The sequence below is a fragment of the Alexandromys fortis genome, unplaced genomic scaffold (assembly GCF_014885135.2).
Source record: "Alexandromys fortis isolate MF-2015 unplaced genomic scaffold, M_Fortis_MF-2015_v1.1 scaffold_192, whole genome shotgun sequence".
NCBI lineage: Eukaryota > Metazoa > Chordata > Mammalia > Rodentia > Cricetidae > Alexandromys > Alexandromys fortis.
This window is the reverse complement of record NW_026068071.1, coordinates 1,646,696-1,667,230: the sequence shown is the minus strand read 5'-3', so window position 1 is coordinate 1,667,230 and position 20,535 is coordinate 1,646,696. Positions and strand designations below refer to the sequence as shown.

At 40.2% G+C, this 20,535-nt stretch overlaps 1 protein-coding gene across 5 annotated transcripts in view; it reads right to left on the bottom strand.

Annotated features, from left to right (window-relative positions):
• Arhgap6 (Rho GTPase activating protein 6) overlaps window positions 1-20,535 on the bottom strand; it is a 508,986-nt gene that overhangs the window by 242,900 nt on the left and 245,551 nt on the right. Inside the window, exon 1 of one of the 5 annotated variants that reach the window (XM_050121032.1) lies at window positions 13,489-14,454. The exons of 3 other annotated variants lie outside the window; for them this stretch is intronic. Coding sequence is in view for 1 of the 2 variants with exons in the window: in XM_050121030.1 (XP_049976987.1) it covers window positions 13,489-13,533 (45 nt within the window). In the remaining variant the exon portion in view is untranslated. Of the gene's footprint in view, window positions 1-13,488; window positions 14,455-20,535 lie in introns of those variants that run through there. One more of the 5 variants, XM_050121030.1, reaches the window with a different exon arrangement.

Genomic DNA, 20,535 nt, shown 5'->3' with positions numbered 1-20,535 from the left:
GATCTGATGCCCTCTCCTGGCTTCCATGGCAACTGTGCATAGCTGCACAGACATGTACACATGCAGATCACAAATAAACAGAAAATAAGCGTAAATCTATGTATAAAAAGAAGAAACCTGGAGACAGCTGTGTTGGTGCACATCTATTTCAGTACACAAGAGTCAGGGGAAGAGGACTGTCAAGAGTTTGAGAGCACCCTAGGACAGGTAGTGAAATACAGTGCAGTTTAGGCTACAGACTGAGTTCTTTTTCCCAAATCATAGAAGTATTACAGATGAGTAGACAAACAGAAAGATAAACAGATAGACTGATTGATTTTTTTAAGTCTCTAAAGAAATTATAAATGCCTCCATTTGCTAGTTTGAGGAACGAGTGCTACTGAAGATGAAGGAACTAGGGAAGACTGTGGCAATTCTGATTAAACATGAACAATATTTATATAATATTTTAAAAACACATTATTATCCTATTACTGTGGTCTTGGGGTATAAGTAGAAGGATACACAAATTTTACATCTGTTGCATATGATGAAATATATAGATTTTCAGTATAGGACAAATTCATTGACCAAATTGCAAGAAAAAAAATGAAATAAATTTCTGTATTTTTAAAAATGTTAGTGCACTCAGCAATTTGATTAAACGTTGTGTATGTGTGTGTGTGTGTGTGTGTGTAGTGAGTGCCTTTCTGCACTTCTTAACTTCTTCCACTCCCCTTTTCTTCACCCCCATCTTGAAAGGAAAGCATTTCCTTACCCAAGACAGTAGCCATGTAAATGTGATTTGCTCCAGCCAATGGCAGGTAAGAGGAAACAGCAATGTGCTAGATTCCTGTTTATACCCTGGGAGTACTTCATTGATTCTATTTACATTCTTGTGCTCCTAAATATATATGCAGCATCCTATGAGCCAGAGTAGTCTGTCACAGAGCATTAGTCTGACAATAGCTAACTGATACAAACACAACTCTACATTCATACAACACACTATAAAGTAGGCATTAGTTCCATGTTCCAAAACTTTATGATGAAGCTGCATTAAATAGAAAAGTGCATCTCAGTACAGAGATCACCTAGAACAGTGGTTCTCAACCTTTGGGTGACAACCCCTTTGAGGCTGAGTGACTCACGCACAGGGGTCACCAAAGACCATTGGAAAACACAGATGTTTACATTATGATTCATAACAGTAGCAAAATTACAGTTATTAAGTAGCAACAAAATGTTATGTTTGAGGGTCACCATAACATGAGGAACTGTATTAAAGGGCTGCAACGTTAGAAAGGCTGAGAGCCAATATCCTAAAAGATCCCATAGTTCTTCAAATCAAAGCTGTCCTTAGGCTCTCTAGAAGAGCCTAGGTTCTTTTATAAATGTTTGCAAGGAATGATGATAAAGAGTTCTAGCAATATAGTGCTAGTTGCCTAACTTACTGAAAGGAAGAGCTGGGTTCCATATGTCTAAGTTGTAAAAATAGTCTCCCTTTCCAATATATTTCAAAGCATAATCATATAATGAGGCATCACTAAGTGAACCACACAGTAAAAAGTGTGCTTATCTTTGCACAATTGGACAATATCGGCACTTGTGATACCTTTTTTTTCTAAATGGTGGGAACTAAATAAATACAGGAAGTCTTTGTAGCTGTGTCCTAATGATAAGGTTTTACTCTGCAGCCATCCTGAAAGAAAAAAAAAACAGCAATTACGGGTGGGTGTACAGCTAATCTTGATAAGGGTCAATCTTTTCCCCAAGAGAGGTCTATGAGCTGCCACTCCCTTGAAAATGAATAAGTAAGAATATACATGTGCCTTGAATGCCAGGGTTTACATAACCACTGTACTGACCAGAGCCACTGCAAATACATGAGGTGCTTGCGTTTATCCTTGTTTATAAATACTTTTGGAAAACGTTGATGAAGGAAGACGGCAAGTTCACGTGTACCTTTTCCAGGTGGCTGAGAGTTTAACCATGCAACGTCATTCCTGAAATGGATAGTCCATTAGGACAGTCATGGAAAAAGAACAAGAGAAGCATTCAAGGAGCATTAAATTTTGCCATGTTTCATTCAAAATCACTCTGCTAATGAAAATTATAAAATCACAGCAGTCAATTAAAAGTATCAAACAGGGTATTCATTGGTGGTGGTGGTGGTATGTGTGTTGTTGTTGTTGTTGTTGTTAACACCAAAATCCTGCTAATCTCATTATAATTTTGCCTAATTTTCTCTTGCTGTTTATGTTCAATATTCAATGCAGTCAGGGACCTTCCCAGTATGGGGAGGATGGAGAGAATACTTAGATTATACAAGCTCTTTTTTAAAAGATTAAATAAAATGATATGTGTAGGCTATTCATTTCTTCATGAAAAATGTTCAACAAATATTGAATATTATTGTTACTACGGTCAAACTAAATGTTCATAAAAGATCAAGCACTTTAATTAATTAATCCTTTGCCAGCAGTGCATGTACCGAGCATGTATCAGGCACACGCTACAAGTTGCCAGCTAGACTGTCATTGGTTGATGGTTTTGGCCTCTGTCTTTTAATATTTTCCAATGTTTTGTGCATCTTGTCTTCAAAGAAACAAGACAGACACAGTGACAATAGATGTACATGTGTTTTAAGCTATCTGTTTTCTAAATTGGTCTGACACATATATAGCCATTTCCTTGCGAATATTACTGTTTTGCTTCTTGTGGCTGCATCAAATTCCATTGTGTATGTGCACCTCATTTTCTTTATCCATTTTTTCTTCTGGGCAACTATGGCAAATCCACTTTCTAGCTATTGTGAAAGGTACAAGAATAAACATAGATGTGAAAGTGTCTCTTTGATATGTCATTAACTTAGTCTCCTTAGGTTTATTCCTAGGAGTAGCATAGCTGGGAAATATAGTAGCTTTTTTTTTTTTTTTAAAGAAAGCTCTGTGTAGATTTCCACAGTGGCTGCAACAGTTTGTTCTCCCACCAGCAGTATACAGGGATTGCCCTTTCCCCACATCTTCACCACCATTTGCTGCCATGTGTTCTCTCTATTGTTTGTTTTTATGATGATAGCAATTTTTTATACGGCAAGATAGAATTTCAAAGCAATTTCCCTGATAGCTGAAAATCTTGACACTCCTTCCCTTTTTGAGCATTTATTGGCCATTCGTATTTTTTTCTTCTTCTGAGAACTATTTTTTAAAATATTTATTTATTTATTTATTACGAATACAATATTCTATTTGTTTGTGTGCTAGCAGACCAGAAGAGGGCACCAGGCCCCATTACAGATGGTTGTGAGCCACCATGTGGTTGCTGGGAATTGAACTCAGGGCCTTTGGAAGAGCAGGCAATGCTCTTAACCTCTGAGCCATCTCTCCAGCCCCCGTTCTTCTGAGAACTATTGACTTCATTTTACTGACTGGATGCTTTGGTGGGTGATTTTACAGTCCTCATATAAGCTGAATATCAGCACCGTGTTTGATACATAGTTATCAAAACATTATGCATAGTAAAGGAAATAACCACCAGTAAAGAACCAGCTCACAGAATGGAGTGAAAGATCTTCAAAATGGTCATTTTCTCTTTGCCAAATTAACTGGGTTACAAGCAGGTTCAATTACAGTCTTAGGTTGCATCCAGTCCTTAACCAGAAGAAATAAATAACAATACTTTTATGCTAAAAGCTGAAACCACACTTAGCAATCAGGGAACAGCTAAATGAATTCTTTGTTTTTCACTGTTTAGAAAACAAAATACATTAGACTAATCATGAGCTTAGAGGGAAAATTATCCATTGCAGTTTTCATTTATAGTAATAAATTTTAATCAGAGCACTCAATAGTGTTCTTCTAAGTTACATATGTAATTATTATTTTTTTTGAGACAGGGCTTCTCCGTGTAACATCCCTAGCTGTCCTGGAACTAGCTCTTGTAGACCAGGCTAGCCTTGAACTCACAAAGATCCATCTGCCTCTGCCTCTCGATTACTGGGATTAAAGACATGTGCCAGCACCACCCGGCTATGTATATAATAATATGTTCACATATACATATGTAATAATGTAAGTGAAGATTATATCCTTTAATAAGTATATGACTATTCTTACTGGGATATAGAGTACACATTGGTGGATGTAGCACGGTTAATAAAAACCCAGAAACAGATATTAGGGTTCAATCTGAAGGTCAGAAAAGCAAAACATCCAGCAACGGGCTCTTTACAGCTCTTCAGAATATCCTGCTTTACAGAAAAGTCTGTTGGATATGCTAGGCCTGTAGGCCGAAGATAGAGGCCCCAACGTTGCAAAGGAACTTTGGGTGATTGTCCAGGCAGCCAGCTGTTTCTGTCATTTCTCACATTTTTTGGAAGTCATTTACTCACACTTCCTGCTTACTCAGTTAATATTATTTCCCTCTTGGGTCTGTGAGGGAGTTGAAGACTAGATAGTTATAGTTTTCCTTTTGACCTTATGCAAGTTATGCTAGTTACCAGAAAGCAAGTTATGATAGAAAGTAAATTAGGTACAAGACTTTGGACTCATCAAGATAAGATAGATATGAAATATTTTCTCTGACATCATCAAATGCAAATGAACTAGACATTTTTGATGTATTTATTGCCTGTATATATTGCATATAGTCATTGTACTTGCTGTCTATAGTTTTCTTATATTAGTTATAGCCTTCCTTTTCCTTTTAGACAAAAAGGGGAAATGTAGTGATATTTCTTTTTTATTTTAATAAATAAAGTTTGTCTGAAGATCAGAGAGTAAAACAGCCCCACTGGTCAGCCACACAGACCAGGCAGAGGTGACACACACCTTTAATCCCAGTAGCCACACTAGTTTGTCATAGAAACTGGGTGGTAGTGGTGCCTTTAATCCCAGCCATAGATAGGAATATAAGATGGGAGGAGACAGTTCTCAACAGTCATTCTGAGATTCCTGGAGGCAGAATCGCCATTTTGGACTGAGGTAGCGGTAAGAGCCAGTGGCTGGCTGTTTTGCTTTTCTGACCTTCAGATTGAACTCCAATATCTGTCTGTGGGTTTTTATTATTTGTGCTACAGGTGGAATTTGAACAATTCATGAATAGTTTAAATATGCTAATTAAATACTTGAAGCAATTTGGGAGCCCTCTGAAGGGATATAGGCTCTTTCATTAGTAAATAAGTCCCAAGACTGCATACACTCAGGGTGGACTCTCTATTCACCAGTGTCTTCAACTCAGGTTGGTACTCTCTGCCAGCATCCTCCCCTCCACACACACAGTGAAAGGAAACAAAGCATCTGCCCTTCTATGTTCTGGGCTCTGCTTTACGGCACATATCTCACTAGAATGTCTGGGCTTGGTTCGAGGAGATGGGAAAATAAAAAAGCAAGATGCCAAGAAATGGATTGTTGCAGTCTACTTTTTCATCTCCAGATATTGCCCTCTGGACACATTTCTAGTATCCCTTCCAGTCATGCCGAGAGTCATTGGGTTGTCATACCATTGCACCTTCCATGACCAGAGTTCCACATAGCTAATCAGAGTCCCTTGCCACCCTTCATTGCTTTCCTTACATCTGTCAACATGTCAGAAATAGCTCTCTCTTCAAGTTAAGCATTTTGAGTGCCTTTTCTGTTTAGATCTTAACACTATGATTTCCTCTATGATTCAATAGCTTAAAGCAAGAGCATGGCCTATGTTTTGAGACAAAAGTCAAATGATTTTTGTTCAGATAATCATTTTAAATTGTGGTTAGACCATCAAGACCAACATCATAGCATCTGGTAGAGCATGAAAGACATATGCATATATACAGATATAACACTGAGAGCTACCATTTCAAAGTATTCTGAAAACTCAAGTTGTCATCCCTTTAGTACAGTTCTACTATTTTGTGGGTGTAACTAAAGTGGTACCGCTATAATAGAGATCTACAATATTGTCCAGGGCTTTGTGCCTGTATGAAGCAGCACCCACCCAACATAAGGATGCTCAGGAAACTCAGAACAGGTCACTCTCCATGCCAAAAGGTGCCTTCAGTTTGTTTAAATCTTGTACTGACTCAGGCAATTTCTTTGCCAGATACATCAGTCAGCTGTATAAAGGGACCATCTAAAAACATATTGTTAAAGTTAATCTTCAAAAGTTGGTGTTCCCATAGCAACTTTCCTCCAAATTCTTCTGAAAAATTCTTTTCAGAAATCTAGTTTAGTTGACACCCCAAATGCTCACATTTTATTGTAATTTTTTAATTAGAAAGTGCTAAGAATATATCAGCCAAGATGGAAAGGAAAACCTAATGGATTTTCACTTCAAAGGGTCAAAACATGTTTTAAGGAAAGCAGAAGTAAAGCCATATTTAAGTGAACAATGATCAAATTTAAACTTATGATCAGATTCCTGGTGCCGCATCATATCCCTTGTTCATATCAAATGCTGTGGATGTAACTCAGTGGATGAAGTGCCAGGCTAGCATACTGTATTGACAACAAAGTAACCTGCCTCTACATAAAGAAACTAGTACTATGTCAGTGGTGATGACAGCCCTTTTTTCCCCCTCACCCTTTGTTCCTTTTATCCTCTGTTTAAAGGAGAACACGTGTGTTTGGGAGAACTGATGACTACTGTCCAAAATCTAGCAAGTGGCTAGTACCTCTATTTGCCCCTTGTCCATCATTTGGGAGCCTACATTCTAAAGCAGATCATGTTAATTACCTTTAAGTGAGACGGGCAGAGGTTTAGAGAAGACCCCCACAATCATCTCAACGGTAGAAAAGATAACTCACCAACTACAGGCTACCCTGCGCTTGTCCAGGTGGGATTGAGGACCAAGAGTTTAGAGCCACAGCCTCCCTCCTTTCTCCTTTTTTGTCCTTTCAGTGCAAAAAGTCTATGTCACATCCCTAGGCAACGGAACAAAAAAACACGCCCACACTTCTTGCTCTCAGGCTGTTGAAGGTCTGTTGTCCACCCATGAAGGTTTTCAGAGAATGATTCGCATCTTCTTTTCAGAATCATACCTTAAGGTTTTAGACACAGACTTACCGGATTTGAGCAACCGCCATGCCTGCTGAGTCCTAAAAGAGAAAGGAAGCACACCAGGTGTGGCTAATAGATGTTAATGCATAGAGAAGGAACAGGATTTGGAAGAACATCAGTACTGAGAAAACAAGAAGCAAAAGTCCCAAAGTGTCAAGACTTCTATAATGACAATACCCTTCGCAGTATCAGTACTTCATGACCATGCAATATGTTGTGTAGTTGGGACTCACATCCATCACAGGCCATTTTTCATTTTGTCAAAACCATCTTCTCAAAAGCTGAGAAATATACATGAATTGTTTTGAGGTATGTCATACAAAATGGTTCTCCAAACATTAAAGATTTTGATTTCGATATAAAAACATCTCAGTTGGGGCTTTGGGTCCTCAGCACAATTGACACTTGGAAGTGGCCAATTCCTCCCTGCGTATTGTTATATATTGTAGGATGCATACCTGCACCTCCAGTATCTACAAAATCGCTGACAGGCACAACTCCTTCCATTAGTGACTTTTAAAAAAAACTGCCTTGAGACCTTGTCAAATGGGCCCTCGTGGAGAACTACTGACTTAAATTAAAAACAAAAATTGGTGGACATGTTGGTACCCCACAATATACAGACCAAGGAGCATTTCTCTGTCTCCAAAATCCTAAGACAGTTTCACTTAAATGAACACTAACCTCTAAAACCGGGGAGCTCTCTGAAACTTTGTACTCTACCACTTTGGCATCACATAAAGTATAACGTTGTGCTATCAAGTGCTGCTTTGTTGTTGATTCCTAGATTTTAACAGATTCAAGCTTTTTCTGCTTCAGTAATAAGTTGTGAGCTAAGTAAGTAAGTATCTACATTTTCTTAACGTGACTGATATCAGAATGACCCACAAAGGTTTTTCAGATTATTGATTTCCAGTCTGGTCCTTGGATGCTCATTTAGTAGGAATTTTGTAAAAAGATGAAGGCAACATCTTAACAATGCCCACTCCATCTGTAACCCACTAAATAATGAACGACAAGTAAACTTTGAAAACTCCTATTAGTCTATGCAAAAACCAGAAGCTAATTTGTTCCACTGCCTACTCTAGGCAGTGGAGAAAAGATGGAAATATATTGGTGAAGGCTTGTTCTGAACAAGCTTCCACTTCAGTTGAGAGAAATGAGCACTGAATATAAAATATGATAAGAAACCCAATTAAAGCAGAGGCTCGTGAGGTATGATCGATAGTAACTGAGAGGGGTCAGAAACACTTTGAAGAAAGCCTTCAAGGAAGGCGACTCTTTCCCTGCCAATAACGTGAAGGCTGCAGAAGAGAGTACCATACAAAGACTGTTCTCGGCTTAAAGGACAGATACAAAAGCTCCTCAAGGAGGAAGTGGTCAATTTTATAGATCATACAATACTGTGAATAGACTAGAGAAAGGTGATAAGAAGCAAGAAGCAGAGAAAGATCATGTAAGAGGGTTTAGACGGTTAAGGTCAAGAACGAATTTATTCTACTTGCAATAGAAACAAACCAAAGATCTTAAAGCACTAAATTTCACTGTATCCTTTTATTATTAATGGATGCTTCTCAATACATGGTCCCCCACCTGTTTTCTGAGATGGTAGGGTTTAGAAACTATCAAGGGGAAAATGAGGAACCAAGAATACAGCAAAGAATTCTTATGACTGGAAAATACTCTCACAACCAAGTTGAAAATCAAATCCATCCAGTGAAGGATTATCACAAAAGGGGGAAGAAGTTCATCCCCAGAAAAAAAATGCAAAATAAAATTAAGCAACATGTAGTATCTGTTTCAATGATTGGCTAATATCTTTACTATACAGTACCCAGTGGGAATCTGATTATCCAATAACAGTGATGCTTACTGAATAGTTTGGAAGTTGGGAGGCATGTCTTCTTTAAACAATAGGTCTTCCAGCCCAAAGAGGCTTCATCCAAGTAAGAATATAACCAAAAAAAATTACCATGCTGGGAAGATGGGAGGTTAGGAAAGGTATTTATAATGAGTAGAGGTGTTCATCAAGGGAATTCAGTGACCTCTCATTTATTCACAAGTTGAAGTTTCGCTGTTGTTTTGTTTGTAACTTTTATAAGAAGATAAATGCAAAGCAAATAGTAATATCTGTTCCATTTCTTAGCTGTCCCCATTGGCAAGCACTTATGGATGGCAAGTGATTTCTATCTATACAGCCCTACAGCACAGCCCAGCTTTTGACATCTTCAGAACTACCAAAGAGCATCCTGTATTCAACATTACTGAATCGTAAAACAACTCTAATGGCTTCAAAGTCTATGGAAAATGAATGTTTCTGGAGGGACCACACGAAAAGTTTTGTACTAAGACCTCTGCGATCCTGTGTTAAGAGAAGACTTACTACCAAGGTAGAGGGCTTAATCTTTTGGGTCAGCTCCTTAGAACACTGTTAAGTGGAACTGGGTGGAATCAACTTCTGATTACAATGTTTTGGTCAAAAGTACAGATGTCAGGGTAAGCACACCAAACAGGAAGTGAGGTCAGCAATGGAGCTGTTAAGAAGTCTGCTGAGAGAAATGGAAGAGAGCGAAGAGATCAACATTAGGTCTCATCTCTACAGGATTCATGCAGCCTAGCCATCATGACACGCTCAACAAGCACCTACTAGGCTCCCAGCACTTTGCTAGATACCGGTATGATGGCAAGGACAAGATGCACCCAGTACTCCACAGAGTTTTCTATCTACCAATCAAACAGCAATGAATGCTCTCAGTCCAGTGCCTTTTCATGTGGGCTATACTGAGCATTTCATTTGTCTTTCTTTGTCCAGTTCAAGAAGAGCAAAGGTCAACGACTCAAAAGCAAAGACTTGGAGAGAACTCCCTGAAGTCACAGGGCCAATTTTCAAATCTAAATTTTTTTCTAATGCCTTTTTCAGAAAGTCAAGAGTTTATGGCATTGATCTCCTTAGAAATTTAAAATTTAGAATTTGGACTATATATACTATGCAAATTAAGAGGGTATTTGATCATGTAATTTGACAATATGGATGAACATATTAAATTACTAAACACCATATTAAATCCCTAAAAGCCTCATATTTTGCTGCTAGACGTTTACTACAACAGGGCATATAGGAAGAGAAATAATTGGGTTTAACTGTTTCAACCATATAAATAACACAGAAGAATTCCGTCAAGACAGGACACCTGGGTAATGTCCTTGGTTCTGTCACTGAGCTATTTCTGCACCACCTTCAACTCTCCTGCTCTTCTGTTTGATTTATTTACACCAGAGGATGGAAAAATCCGCATAATCCACAAGTCTACTACTTGAATCTGAGGCTAAAACTGACCCAAATTTTTTCCAATCACTTTGAAATTTTTTTTAAGATTTATTTATTTATTATGTATACAACCTTCCTTTCACGTATGCTTGCATGCCAGAAGAGGGCACCAGATCTCATTATATAGATGGCTTTAAGCCACCATGTGGTTGCTGGGAATTGAACTCAGGACCTCTGGAAGAGCAGTCAGTGCTCTTAACCTCTGAGCCATCTCTTCAGCCCTCACTTTGAAATTTGAATGAAGTCTGATGATGTTTAATAGCCTGTAGGTTCTCCAGAAGTGTGGCTAAAAACCATTGGTTCACTCATGACATCCTTGGCATCCTTGTTATTTATACTCTATTCCCTATACAGCCCATACAAACTAAGTCTGGAAGGTTTGCTTTCCTAAACTCCTCTCAAATATGTAAATGGCTTACAACATTCTTCCTAGCTATTATAAAACACAGGTCATCTTCTCCCATCTCTGTTAGAAGATAGGTCGCATTATAGATACACTCTATTCTTCAATTTGGAGCCAGAGAAAGCATCCCCAAATCTGATACAGTCACCAAGAGGTACTCAAGGACAACACCCAATTGTATTGATGGAATAGCCAGAAACTGAATGTGAGAAAACCACGGAGGGAACACTTTGAACAGGAACATAAGCTGCTATGATACATTCATCCTGCGGTGAAGATAAAGAAAAGCATCGTTGTACCACACTTTGAAAAAGTAACTGATACCATAAATTTTCAATGCTCTTATCACTTATGCATTTTCTCAGTAATGTTTAAAGTGGACCTTAAGAGGTGAATGGAGTGTCCTGAGTCTGGGAAATTGTTCAAATACATAACACACAATAGATGCTCCACAAAAGGTTTTTTTTTTGAGTGAATAAATGACAAGCACTTATTTAGTATATGTAGTCTTGCTTTGGACAGGAAATACAATGCTCCAAAGAAAGAATATTAACTATTTATCCCTGGGTTTTATTTCAGGGGAGTGAAGAAGTACTAAAGACTCATAGAGGGGAAGTCTTTCTCTGGAAGAACATAGTGCAGTCAACCCACATAGAGCAAAGCAAGTGGAATATTTGTGCTGAAGGACAAAACAAGTCCAGAATTATTAAAAACCCAAATGACTGAGGTAGACAGAGTTCAGCAGTGAATCTTCAGCCCCGAAGGGTCTTGCTACTGTGAAAAGCAACAAGTTTTACTTTGAATTCCACCTACTATGCTGCTGAACACAATTGCTTCATCATTATAACGGATATGTGTGTGTGTGTGTGTGTGTATTCAGAGCACCCAGGTGATTTCTTTCAGAAACGCTCTCTAAAATCTTCCCTTTCCCAGTCCTAATACAAAGCACATCTGCATAAAGGCCCACATTAGTAGAAAGGGCTGTTTTCCGTCAAACATTTAGAGCCTAAGAGGATATTGTACCATGAGCTTGACCATGAATTTATTATTTTAGGAGAGATAAATTAAAATGACAATATGAAATACTTGGGCTGTATTTATATATTTGTATATGGAAGTAATAGCCATTCATTAAATGGTCACATAGGTTTTTATGTAAGGAGCCAGTTATCACGTTTCCTCGGCCACCAGCTCTCTAAGGAGGGGCTCAAAATGGCCTGTAATTACAAACCAAAAGGCACCAGGACACAGCTTATGGACAATATGTTGAAGGCAGGTGATAAGAGTGCACAAATAGGACAGAATAGCAACCATTACAGAAACCTGATTACCCTTAAGACTACTTTAAAAGGTCAATCCCAGAGCCACCAGTGCCTCCGCAGAAACCAACAAGCATCAGTAACTGCGCAATGCTCACTTGGCTTTTCTGGACAAACAGCTATGCTAAACCAGAGAAAGAGCTGTTTCTTGTTCCTTGAAAATCAGCCTAGGAAAGAAACTTAACAGTTTCCTAGCTCACACCCTCACCTTTCCAGTGGAAAGAAGTGATAAGAGGTGCTCAATTTGCCTCAGTGACCAGTCTAGAACCAACCCAGGCAGCTCCTGAACCTCTGAGCCTACCATTCCTGACTGCACCAAAGCCTTCCTTGAAATAAAAAAAATACAGTTTTAATGGGAGTATGCAAATTCCAGACAGCCTTTGCCTTACTATAAATATTGATTTTTTTTTCTTGTCAGCTCTTTGTCTTGTCTGTTTCTCTCCAGGTTTTTTTTTTTCAAATTGGCAGTCAGAATGCTCAATCTCAACAGTGAAAAAAGCACGTCATAGAAAGCCCAGTAAACCAGCAGACGACAGAACAACTGTGGCGTCTCATCTCAAAACTACACATCTTCAAGGTTGAAAATAAAAGGTCTAAAAGCTGCTGCCTGTCCCCTCACAGTCTTCAGAAGTAGTGCTCATTGCTCAAAGATCTTTCTTTTCTCCCTTCTTGTCTTCTCCCCCCCCCTCTCTCTCTCAAAAAAAAAAAAAAAACTGCGTAATCTAGAATTTTCTTTGGTTAGCCATTAATGTGAAACATGGACTCCTTCAAAAGACACAAGTTCCATGAGCATTCCATATATTGCATATGCTCGGTGGGTACCTGCAGCGACAACATAAAATAAGCCCCCAATAAATATTTGTGCGACATTGAAGTTAACAGAAAGAAGAGAGGTCACCATGAGGTAAGGAAGGATCCAAGAGAGGACTTCCTGGTAACCCCTTAAATTAAGCAGATAATCTGTCTCTTTGCACACTCCTAGGAAAATGTACAAACTCCTTCCAAGGAATAAACTCGGTGCACTTAAAGCTCCCTGCGACATTTCTCCAGCAACTCCGCTGGCCACACATCCAAATTAGTGGATAGCCTTCACTTCTATCTACCTCAATTCTAGTCTTTCCATTATATCTAACCAAAAGCAGCAAGGTAGTGATGGGGTCCAGCCCCAGGTAGTGGACTCAGTGACCACTGCTCAAGCCAAGGGACACTGAGTGCACCGACGGCTTCATGCATGGATTTCGAGGAGCATGGCTGAGTTCTGGAGCAGGTGGCCCTCCCGGGTGAGGTACCTGGCACACCCAATTCCCCAGCCAAAAGACCTCTAGAGAGCGGATCCCATCACCTCCACGCAGTCCCCCTTCTTTGCCAGCAAAGTGGCGCCCCCTTTTGTCTCCGTGTCTGCCGGGACACTCACTTACCGCGTAGTGCAGTCGCGGCTTCTCGCTGTAGGACGGGTCCCCCATGTCCCCGTCTGGAGGAGCAGCAGGCTCTCCTGCCCAGCCTAGAGTCACAGTGTCTCTTAGAGGTTCTCTTTACTTCACTGCCATCTCAGAGTAAGCTCTGGGCGTCAGCCCTGCTGTGCTCTGAGCGCACTGAGCCCGAGCTTGGCTCCGCGAGTCGCTGGCACGAAGTCCCGAGGCAGAGCCTGTGGGGACCGGGAGGAGGAGGCAGCGAGCAGGGGGAGGGCGAGGAGGAGGAGGGAGCGGCCAAGTCTGATGAGATGGGCGGGCATTTAATTCCTTCCGCTCCTGGCCAGTCCCTGCTGAGGCAGTGGCCGCTGCCAGCTGTTGGAGGCTGCAGCCACTGAGGTCGCCCAAGACAGGTGTCAGGTTGGCCAATGTCCCGCCTCCTAGCACTTGACTCCTCCCCGGCCCCCTAGTCCTGACATTCAAGGCTGGGGCTTCAACACCTGCGCAGAGAAAAGCTTAGGTTTCCAAGAGAAATTTTGATTAACTTTCAAAGAGCCGGGCGCCTGTTGCTAGAAGGCAATTCCCATCGATCTCAAGGGAGTTGAGGGTTTTGAAAAACCTTGATCTGAGTCTCAAAATGCTGGGACCCTCAGAGATCTCAGGCACGGGAGAAGGATCTAAGCAATACTGCCTCTGGGACCGGCTGAAGCTAGGAGGATGATTTGGAGGCTGGACAGAAAGGCTAAGGAAGTTTGCACTAGGCAGTGTCGGGAAGCCCAAAGAGATAGTCGTAGAGAATTTGTTAAAACAGGAGTGAGTTTCCACCCCGGCTGGGTTTGAGCATGCATTGCAGGGTAAGGGGCAGCACCGAACAAGGAGCTATCTGCTGTTTTGATCCTAAGGTGTCAACGGGGAAAACAGATAGGCAAAAATTTGGAAAGAAAAGAGGAACACGACTGGCAAACACTGCCGGGCAAATCACCTCGTTTTTTTTTTTTTTTTTTTTTTTTTTTAGCACACACTGGAACTGCACAATAACTCGTACCATTGGTTTCTGCTCTAAAATCCCTCCATGGAAACCTGTCCTTTAAAAGACACCTCATTAAAAAAAAGTCACCAAGTTTCCTCAGAGAGAAATGCAGACAAGGCGGGAGGTGAGGGTAGAGTGGGGATAGAGCGGAGGCTCGAGACCCGTGAAATTCACTAACTCAGGCCCCAGATTGGTAGCTGGGATAAGGGAAGTGGCCTTGGGGATGACTTAATGCTAGTTCTTCGGTGTCCTGTCTATTGAACTATAGAAACACCCTCTGCCGGACCTGTATTAGGGGCAAAAAGAGAAAAGCAGGAGATGGTCCTTGTCTAATTCATGTGGACAGGCCTGTTCACCAACAGACATATAATTATTTGAAAACAATTGGCAGCATATTCATACCGAGCAGTGGAAATTGTGAGCACCAAGGAGCAGGAATCCTAGATAATTTCACAATGGTCCAACTCTTTGAAAAACTGGACAGTTACATTGAAGCTGACTGCATGCGTGCCTTCTCATGCAACGATTCACTTTGGTGCTGCACTGGTGGTATAGAGGTGAGTAGAGCTGCCTTCCACTCACGCATACATGGGAATCATTAAAATGACCGCACCGCATACAATTGTGTTCATAATATTTTCAGGCATAGTTGCACACAATGGGACTACTCTAAACATTTGTAAACTGGTGCAAAAAAAAGTCATCATCAGGATATGTGCACAGTAAAATAATGCTCAGGAATAGTCAGATATGATCCGTGGTAACAGACGACAGAATAGCAATGATTAAGGTGGAGAATGGGGACTAGGAAGGAAGCAGAGAGCAATTTGTGTCCTGGGGTGCTAAAGACGGTCTGTGGTTTGATCTGTAAGACAGTTACTGGAGCGTATTTGTGCATAAACAGCCATTGCACCATAGAGTTCAGCAGACTGGTGCCACTTACGCCCTTTACTGTGTGTATTTTACACTGCCATAAAACATACAAAATAAACTTAAAGTCAAGCTTCTTCTCAAACAGAAATCTGCAGCCAGAATGTTGCCTATATTATGAGCAAGACATTCAGTTGTTTGCCTGTACCTCTCGTTCTCCCTGCAGTTTGCATTGCTCAAATCCCCTACTCCTTTGCAATAACGGGAGCGCAGGCTCAACCCGTTCACTTTAGAGGCTTCCCTGCTCAAACATGTCCAGGCAGGACTGGGAAAATGACACACTAAAATCCTCTCCTTTTACTTTCATTCTTATCGGTTGCTGAAAAATAACCTTTAGAAGGAAGTCTTCAAAGAAAATAGAGAACTACTGCACACTTTGTAATCTTCCGCCCTTCAAAGACTCACAACTGCCACAGCCTAGGGAGGATGTGTGTATGAAAATGAGATAGGAGGTGGACTAACCATCATAGGCCCGGTTTAGGGACTTTTGCTCCACCGATTTCTACCCAGATGAACTCTCCAGCAGAATAAGATGGCTTAGCTTTGTGGCCACACAGTGAGGCCCTGTTTCCAACAAGCAAACAAGATAAACTCTGGCTTCAGGAAGCTTTCTTTTGTCATTGAAGCTTGGAGTTTCAGTTAAGCATCTGTTTCTTTGAGGAATGCTACGTTAACAATATATCGAAACAAGAAACATTGAGTTTCTCTTTGATAAAAACCCTTCACCAGAGTCTTTTGATCATTACTTTTGAGCAATTCACCTCTTAAAACTGGGTTGTCCCCGAATTTGCTTGCATTATATTCTTGAAAATGCAGCAATAGAAGAATTCACGCTTCCCAAACTGTGCCCTTACATTTTAGACAGGACTTTTGTCTTCTAGAATATTTCTTTCTAAAGTGCTATTATTAAGTTGCCATGAAATCAATGTGATGTCTCCCACACCCCATGGTAGAAGGGGTTTTGTGGTATAGGACAAGGATTTAAGAAGATGAGTGGTTAGTCCTCCAGCAAAGACACCTCATAAAAACATCATCTGTTCATTCAAATCTCAGCCCATGTGTTGAAGGCGCAAGTCACAAAACAGGACCTTAAAGATTGTACATAGTACTAAGAGGTCTGTGCACTTAGAAATAATTTAAATTCTCCAGTTATTTCTATTTAAGTACATTTATTTCCAGGTCTACTCTTGAATCTCCAGGTGTGTCTTCCCAAATTATTCACTTTTCCAAACCCATTCAGTGCATCAGTCCATAGGCTCTGGGTGAGCTCAACCATATCTTATGGTGCATGAGGCTTCAAAGTTCATATTTGAACATTTAGGATAATGGAAGACACTGCAGGAAACAAGAAACTTTTCTGTTGGGCTCAAACTTCTACCCACTCATTATAATATTCCCTTTTCTTCTGTTATTGTGGCACTAGAATGCAACCCAGGACTTCATGCATGGTAGGCAAGTACGCCCCCCCCCCCGCCCCCAGCTATATCCCTAGGCCTGGTTCCACTTAAAAATAAATTTATCTATATTTATCATTCTCCCCAGAGGCGACTCAAAAATAATCTCTGAGTTACTCTAACAGCATCATCGCCAAGAGAAAAGCGTGTGTGTGCCACGTTAATAGTAGAGCGCCGGTGCATTCCTGCCCCCAGACATGGTGCACTATGAACACTGAATCTTGTCTCCCAGAACATTCAACTTAAAATGGAGTCTACCTGTCTACACATTAAGTTACAATTTTCCTTATTTGGTGAAAACTCAAGGGTGATTGCTTACCATTGCTCAGGAAAACCTTAATTACATTAGTGAAAGCAAATTAAACTGTGGAGTTTCGAAGGAGCCAAGAACACACCGGAGAGTGCTTAGCTCCATCAATGTTATTGCAATGGCTATGGGATCTGCTTGAGCAGTGTATTCCTACTCCAAATCCAGTGTTGCCACTCCTCCATCCTATTATCCCGATAGCCCAACCCTTTAAAGTAGTTTATCGTTTTGAAACAGAAAAAGAGAGAGCAATTTAGGGGCAACTTGACTAATTTTTACAGAACATTTCTGCATCTACCTTTCAGCCACGTTGAGGAATGGAGCGCTCCTAACTCTAGATCCCGATCCCCTTCTACTCATAGCCACCGCCTCATCCTGAAGTGGAAGACATCTTTTATATTTTATGATTTCTTTATTTTTATTTTATGTGTATAGGTGTTTTGCCTGCATGTATGTCTATACAACATTTGCGTACAGGGCTTTTAGTGGCCAGAAGTTGTGTGATACTCCGAAACTGGAGTAACAGGCAGTTGTTATTTGCCATGCGGGTACTGCAAAACAAACAAGTGTTCTTAACCATTGAGCCATCTCTCTAGTCCCAACAGTATCTTATTTTTGATTGATTTCATTTCTTGTCTTCCTTTTTACACTATAGGTCCTCAAATCGCGTGCCATTGACTTTGGAGGACTCCTAATTCTTTGTTGTGGAGCAGCCTTGATTCCTAAAGCATGTTTAGAAGAACCACCTATTCTTAACTCTAGATGCCAGCACTATTTATTCTCCTCCAATTACAAAAACTGTCTCCAAATATTGCCAAATGGTCCTTGTTGCAAGAGGATGCAAAATCACACTTGGTGGAAAGTAACCATATTTTAGAAAGCTAAGCACCCAAAATTGTTAGTCATTTCCTAACTTTACGTATACATAGACACATGCATAAATATGCTTTTATTTAATCCTGCCTCTTCTGATCAATACTATATTTGAAAGTTCATCTGTATTGTTGAATGTCATTGTAGCTTGTCCTTTCCATTGCTGTGTGGTATTCCATTGCACGTGGGACCATTGTTTACATTTTTTAACTGCTAATAAACATTTATGGTCATTCCAATTTTGGACTAGTGAAAATCACATACCTTGAGTATCTCCACACATATCCCCATGTGCACACATGGGTGCCTTTTTACAGGGTAAGGAACTAGAAATAGAGTTGTAGGGCTATAAGCATGCCTGAATTTAATGTTACTGGATAGTGCCCCACAGTTTCCCAAATGGATTGTATTAATTAAAAGCTTTATTTACTCTACCATATAAATAGACTGAACATAGTTTATATAAAGGCTGAACATAGTTTAGAGTTGACTCTCTTTTAGGCTTTCTCACAGAGCTACGAAATTAAATTAAAGAACCAAATCCCAGGATAAAGCAGAGCTAGGAAGTAGCTCCTTGCCCCTCCCCCTTGTCAATATCATCTCTCCTGAAATTAAAGGAGGGCCTTCCAGCTCTGCTGGGGCCCTGGCATCAACATTGTCATTGCTGATTTCACCCACTCACAAGCAGGAAAAAATGAGAGACTTGGTATGCTTTAGGTGGAGGACATTTCATCGGGGAGAAGTTCAACCTGCTTGTGGGGGGTGGCAATCTCAAAGAACAAATTGGAAACATATGTGCCACTTCAGAATGATCAGTTTGTTCGATAGTCACAATTCCTTACTTCACTTGCTAAATCCCTAGGAGGGATCCAAGGAAGGACAAAAGGCCCTTGTTCCTTTCTCCAACTCAGTTAAAGATATAACTCAGCCTGAAAGCAGACCTGGGATCAAGACTAGTGCCTGAAGAATTCCTAATGATCCCAAGGATATTGCCTGAAACTTCAATCACATGGGAGAGATTAGAGAGAGGGGCATGTCTTTGGTAGAGCCTCACGGTGCTGTCTGTGGTCTCAATCACCACCAGCCTAAAGAACATCACAGAGTTATGTATCGATTATGAACAGAAACATGATGACCTGAGAATGCAGGGAAGAAGGTGAGCAAGGGAGGATTGGGGTAAAGCAACTATTATGATAGGTTTCCATTAAGGTACCATTGGTTCTACTGTACTTGCTATCTGATATGTTCACTGAAGAACTGCTACTCAGTGTGCCAAGGATCCCGGGAGAATGCCCTTTAAAAGAACCCACAGAGAGATGGTTCTAAAATAAATGTTCTGTTCAAGGGTCATTAATCAAAAAAGGAGAGGACACAGTCCCTCCAGCTATGACTTTCCAAACTGCTGCTTGAGAATCAAGAAATGACTTGGCCAATTCACTCTTGAACTAATGGCTACTTCACCATGAGGTGCACTAGACTGTGTCTGGCAACACCTATCACGGAGAGGGGAGGGACTCATGAGGTCCAAACCCTCCTTGAGGCAGTTAATGGCTTCTGGAAGAGGTAGAGATATTTTCTTTAGTGCCATAGTCACTGATAAGTTGTCCATGCTCTTTTACTTATTTTTCTTCTTCTACATTTTAGTTTTTAAATAGTAATATAATTACAACAACTCCCCCTTCACTTTCCTACGTTCAAAACCTATGGTGTAGCACCCCTTACACATTCTCAAAACCATGGCTTGTCTCTCTTTAATTGCTTATCATTATTATTTCTAAATGCATAAATATAACCAGCTCAGTCTTGGTAATATTACTTATATGTATATTCCTGACTAATTAGTATTGGATAACCATCTGGTGCACTCTTCCCTGGAGAAGATCATTTCTCCCACACTCAGCAATCCTTGCTGACTGTAGTTCTTTGTCTAAGGTTGATGTCTTGTGAGCTTCCCTCTACTGTGTTATCATGTTCTTTTAAATAATACTTCATCCACGCTCAAATAAAAAAAAAACCTTTAATTAAGACTGTTAGGTTACCAAGAAGAAGAATAAGAGAAGGAGGAATAAGAAGAGGAAGAGGAAGAAGAGAATAAAAGAATATCCAATAACAAGAAAAAACAGATATGAAAGTAGAAGTAGAAAGATGAATGAGATGAGTAGGAATGGGAGGAGGCAACAGAAGGGTGAATATGATTGAAATGCTTTAAGTACTTCCTCAAAAAGTCATAATGAAACCTGCTCTTATATACAATTACTATAAGCTGATAAGAAGAAAAATAACTTTTCATTTATAGCCACAATCAAGGGCTTTCTTTCTATATTCCTTTCTATAATCCTAAACTTTCTTCATCTTCATGGTGGCTCAAATGCCAAACTGCAGAATTTCCAAGACTGTGACACCACTACAAGTAATAGAATGATTATTCTAAATAATATTGATTTCACTGTTTATTGAGCACT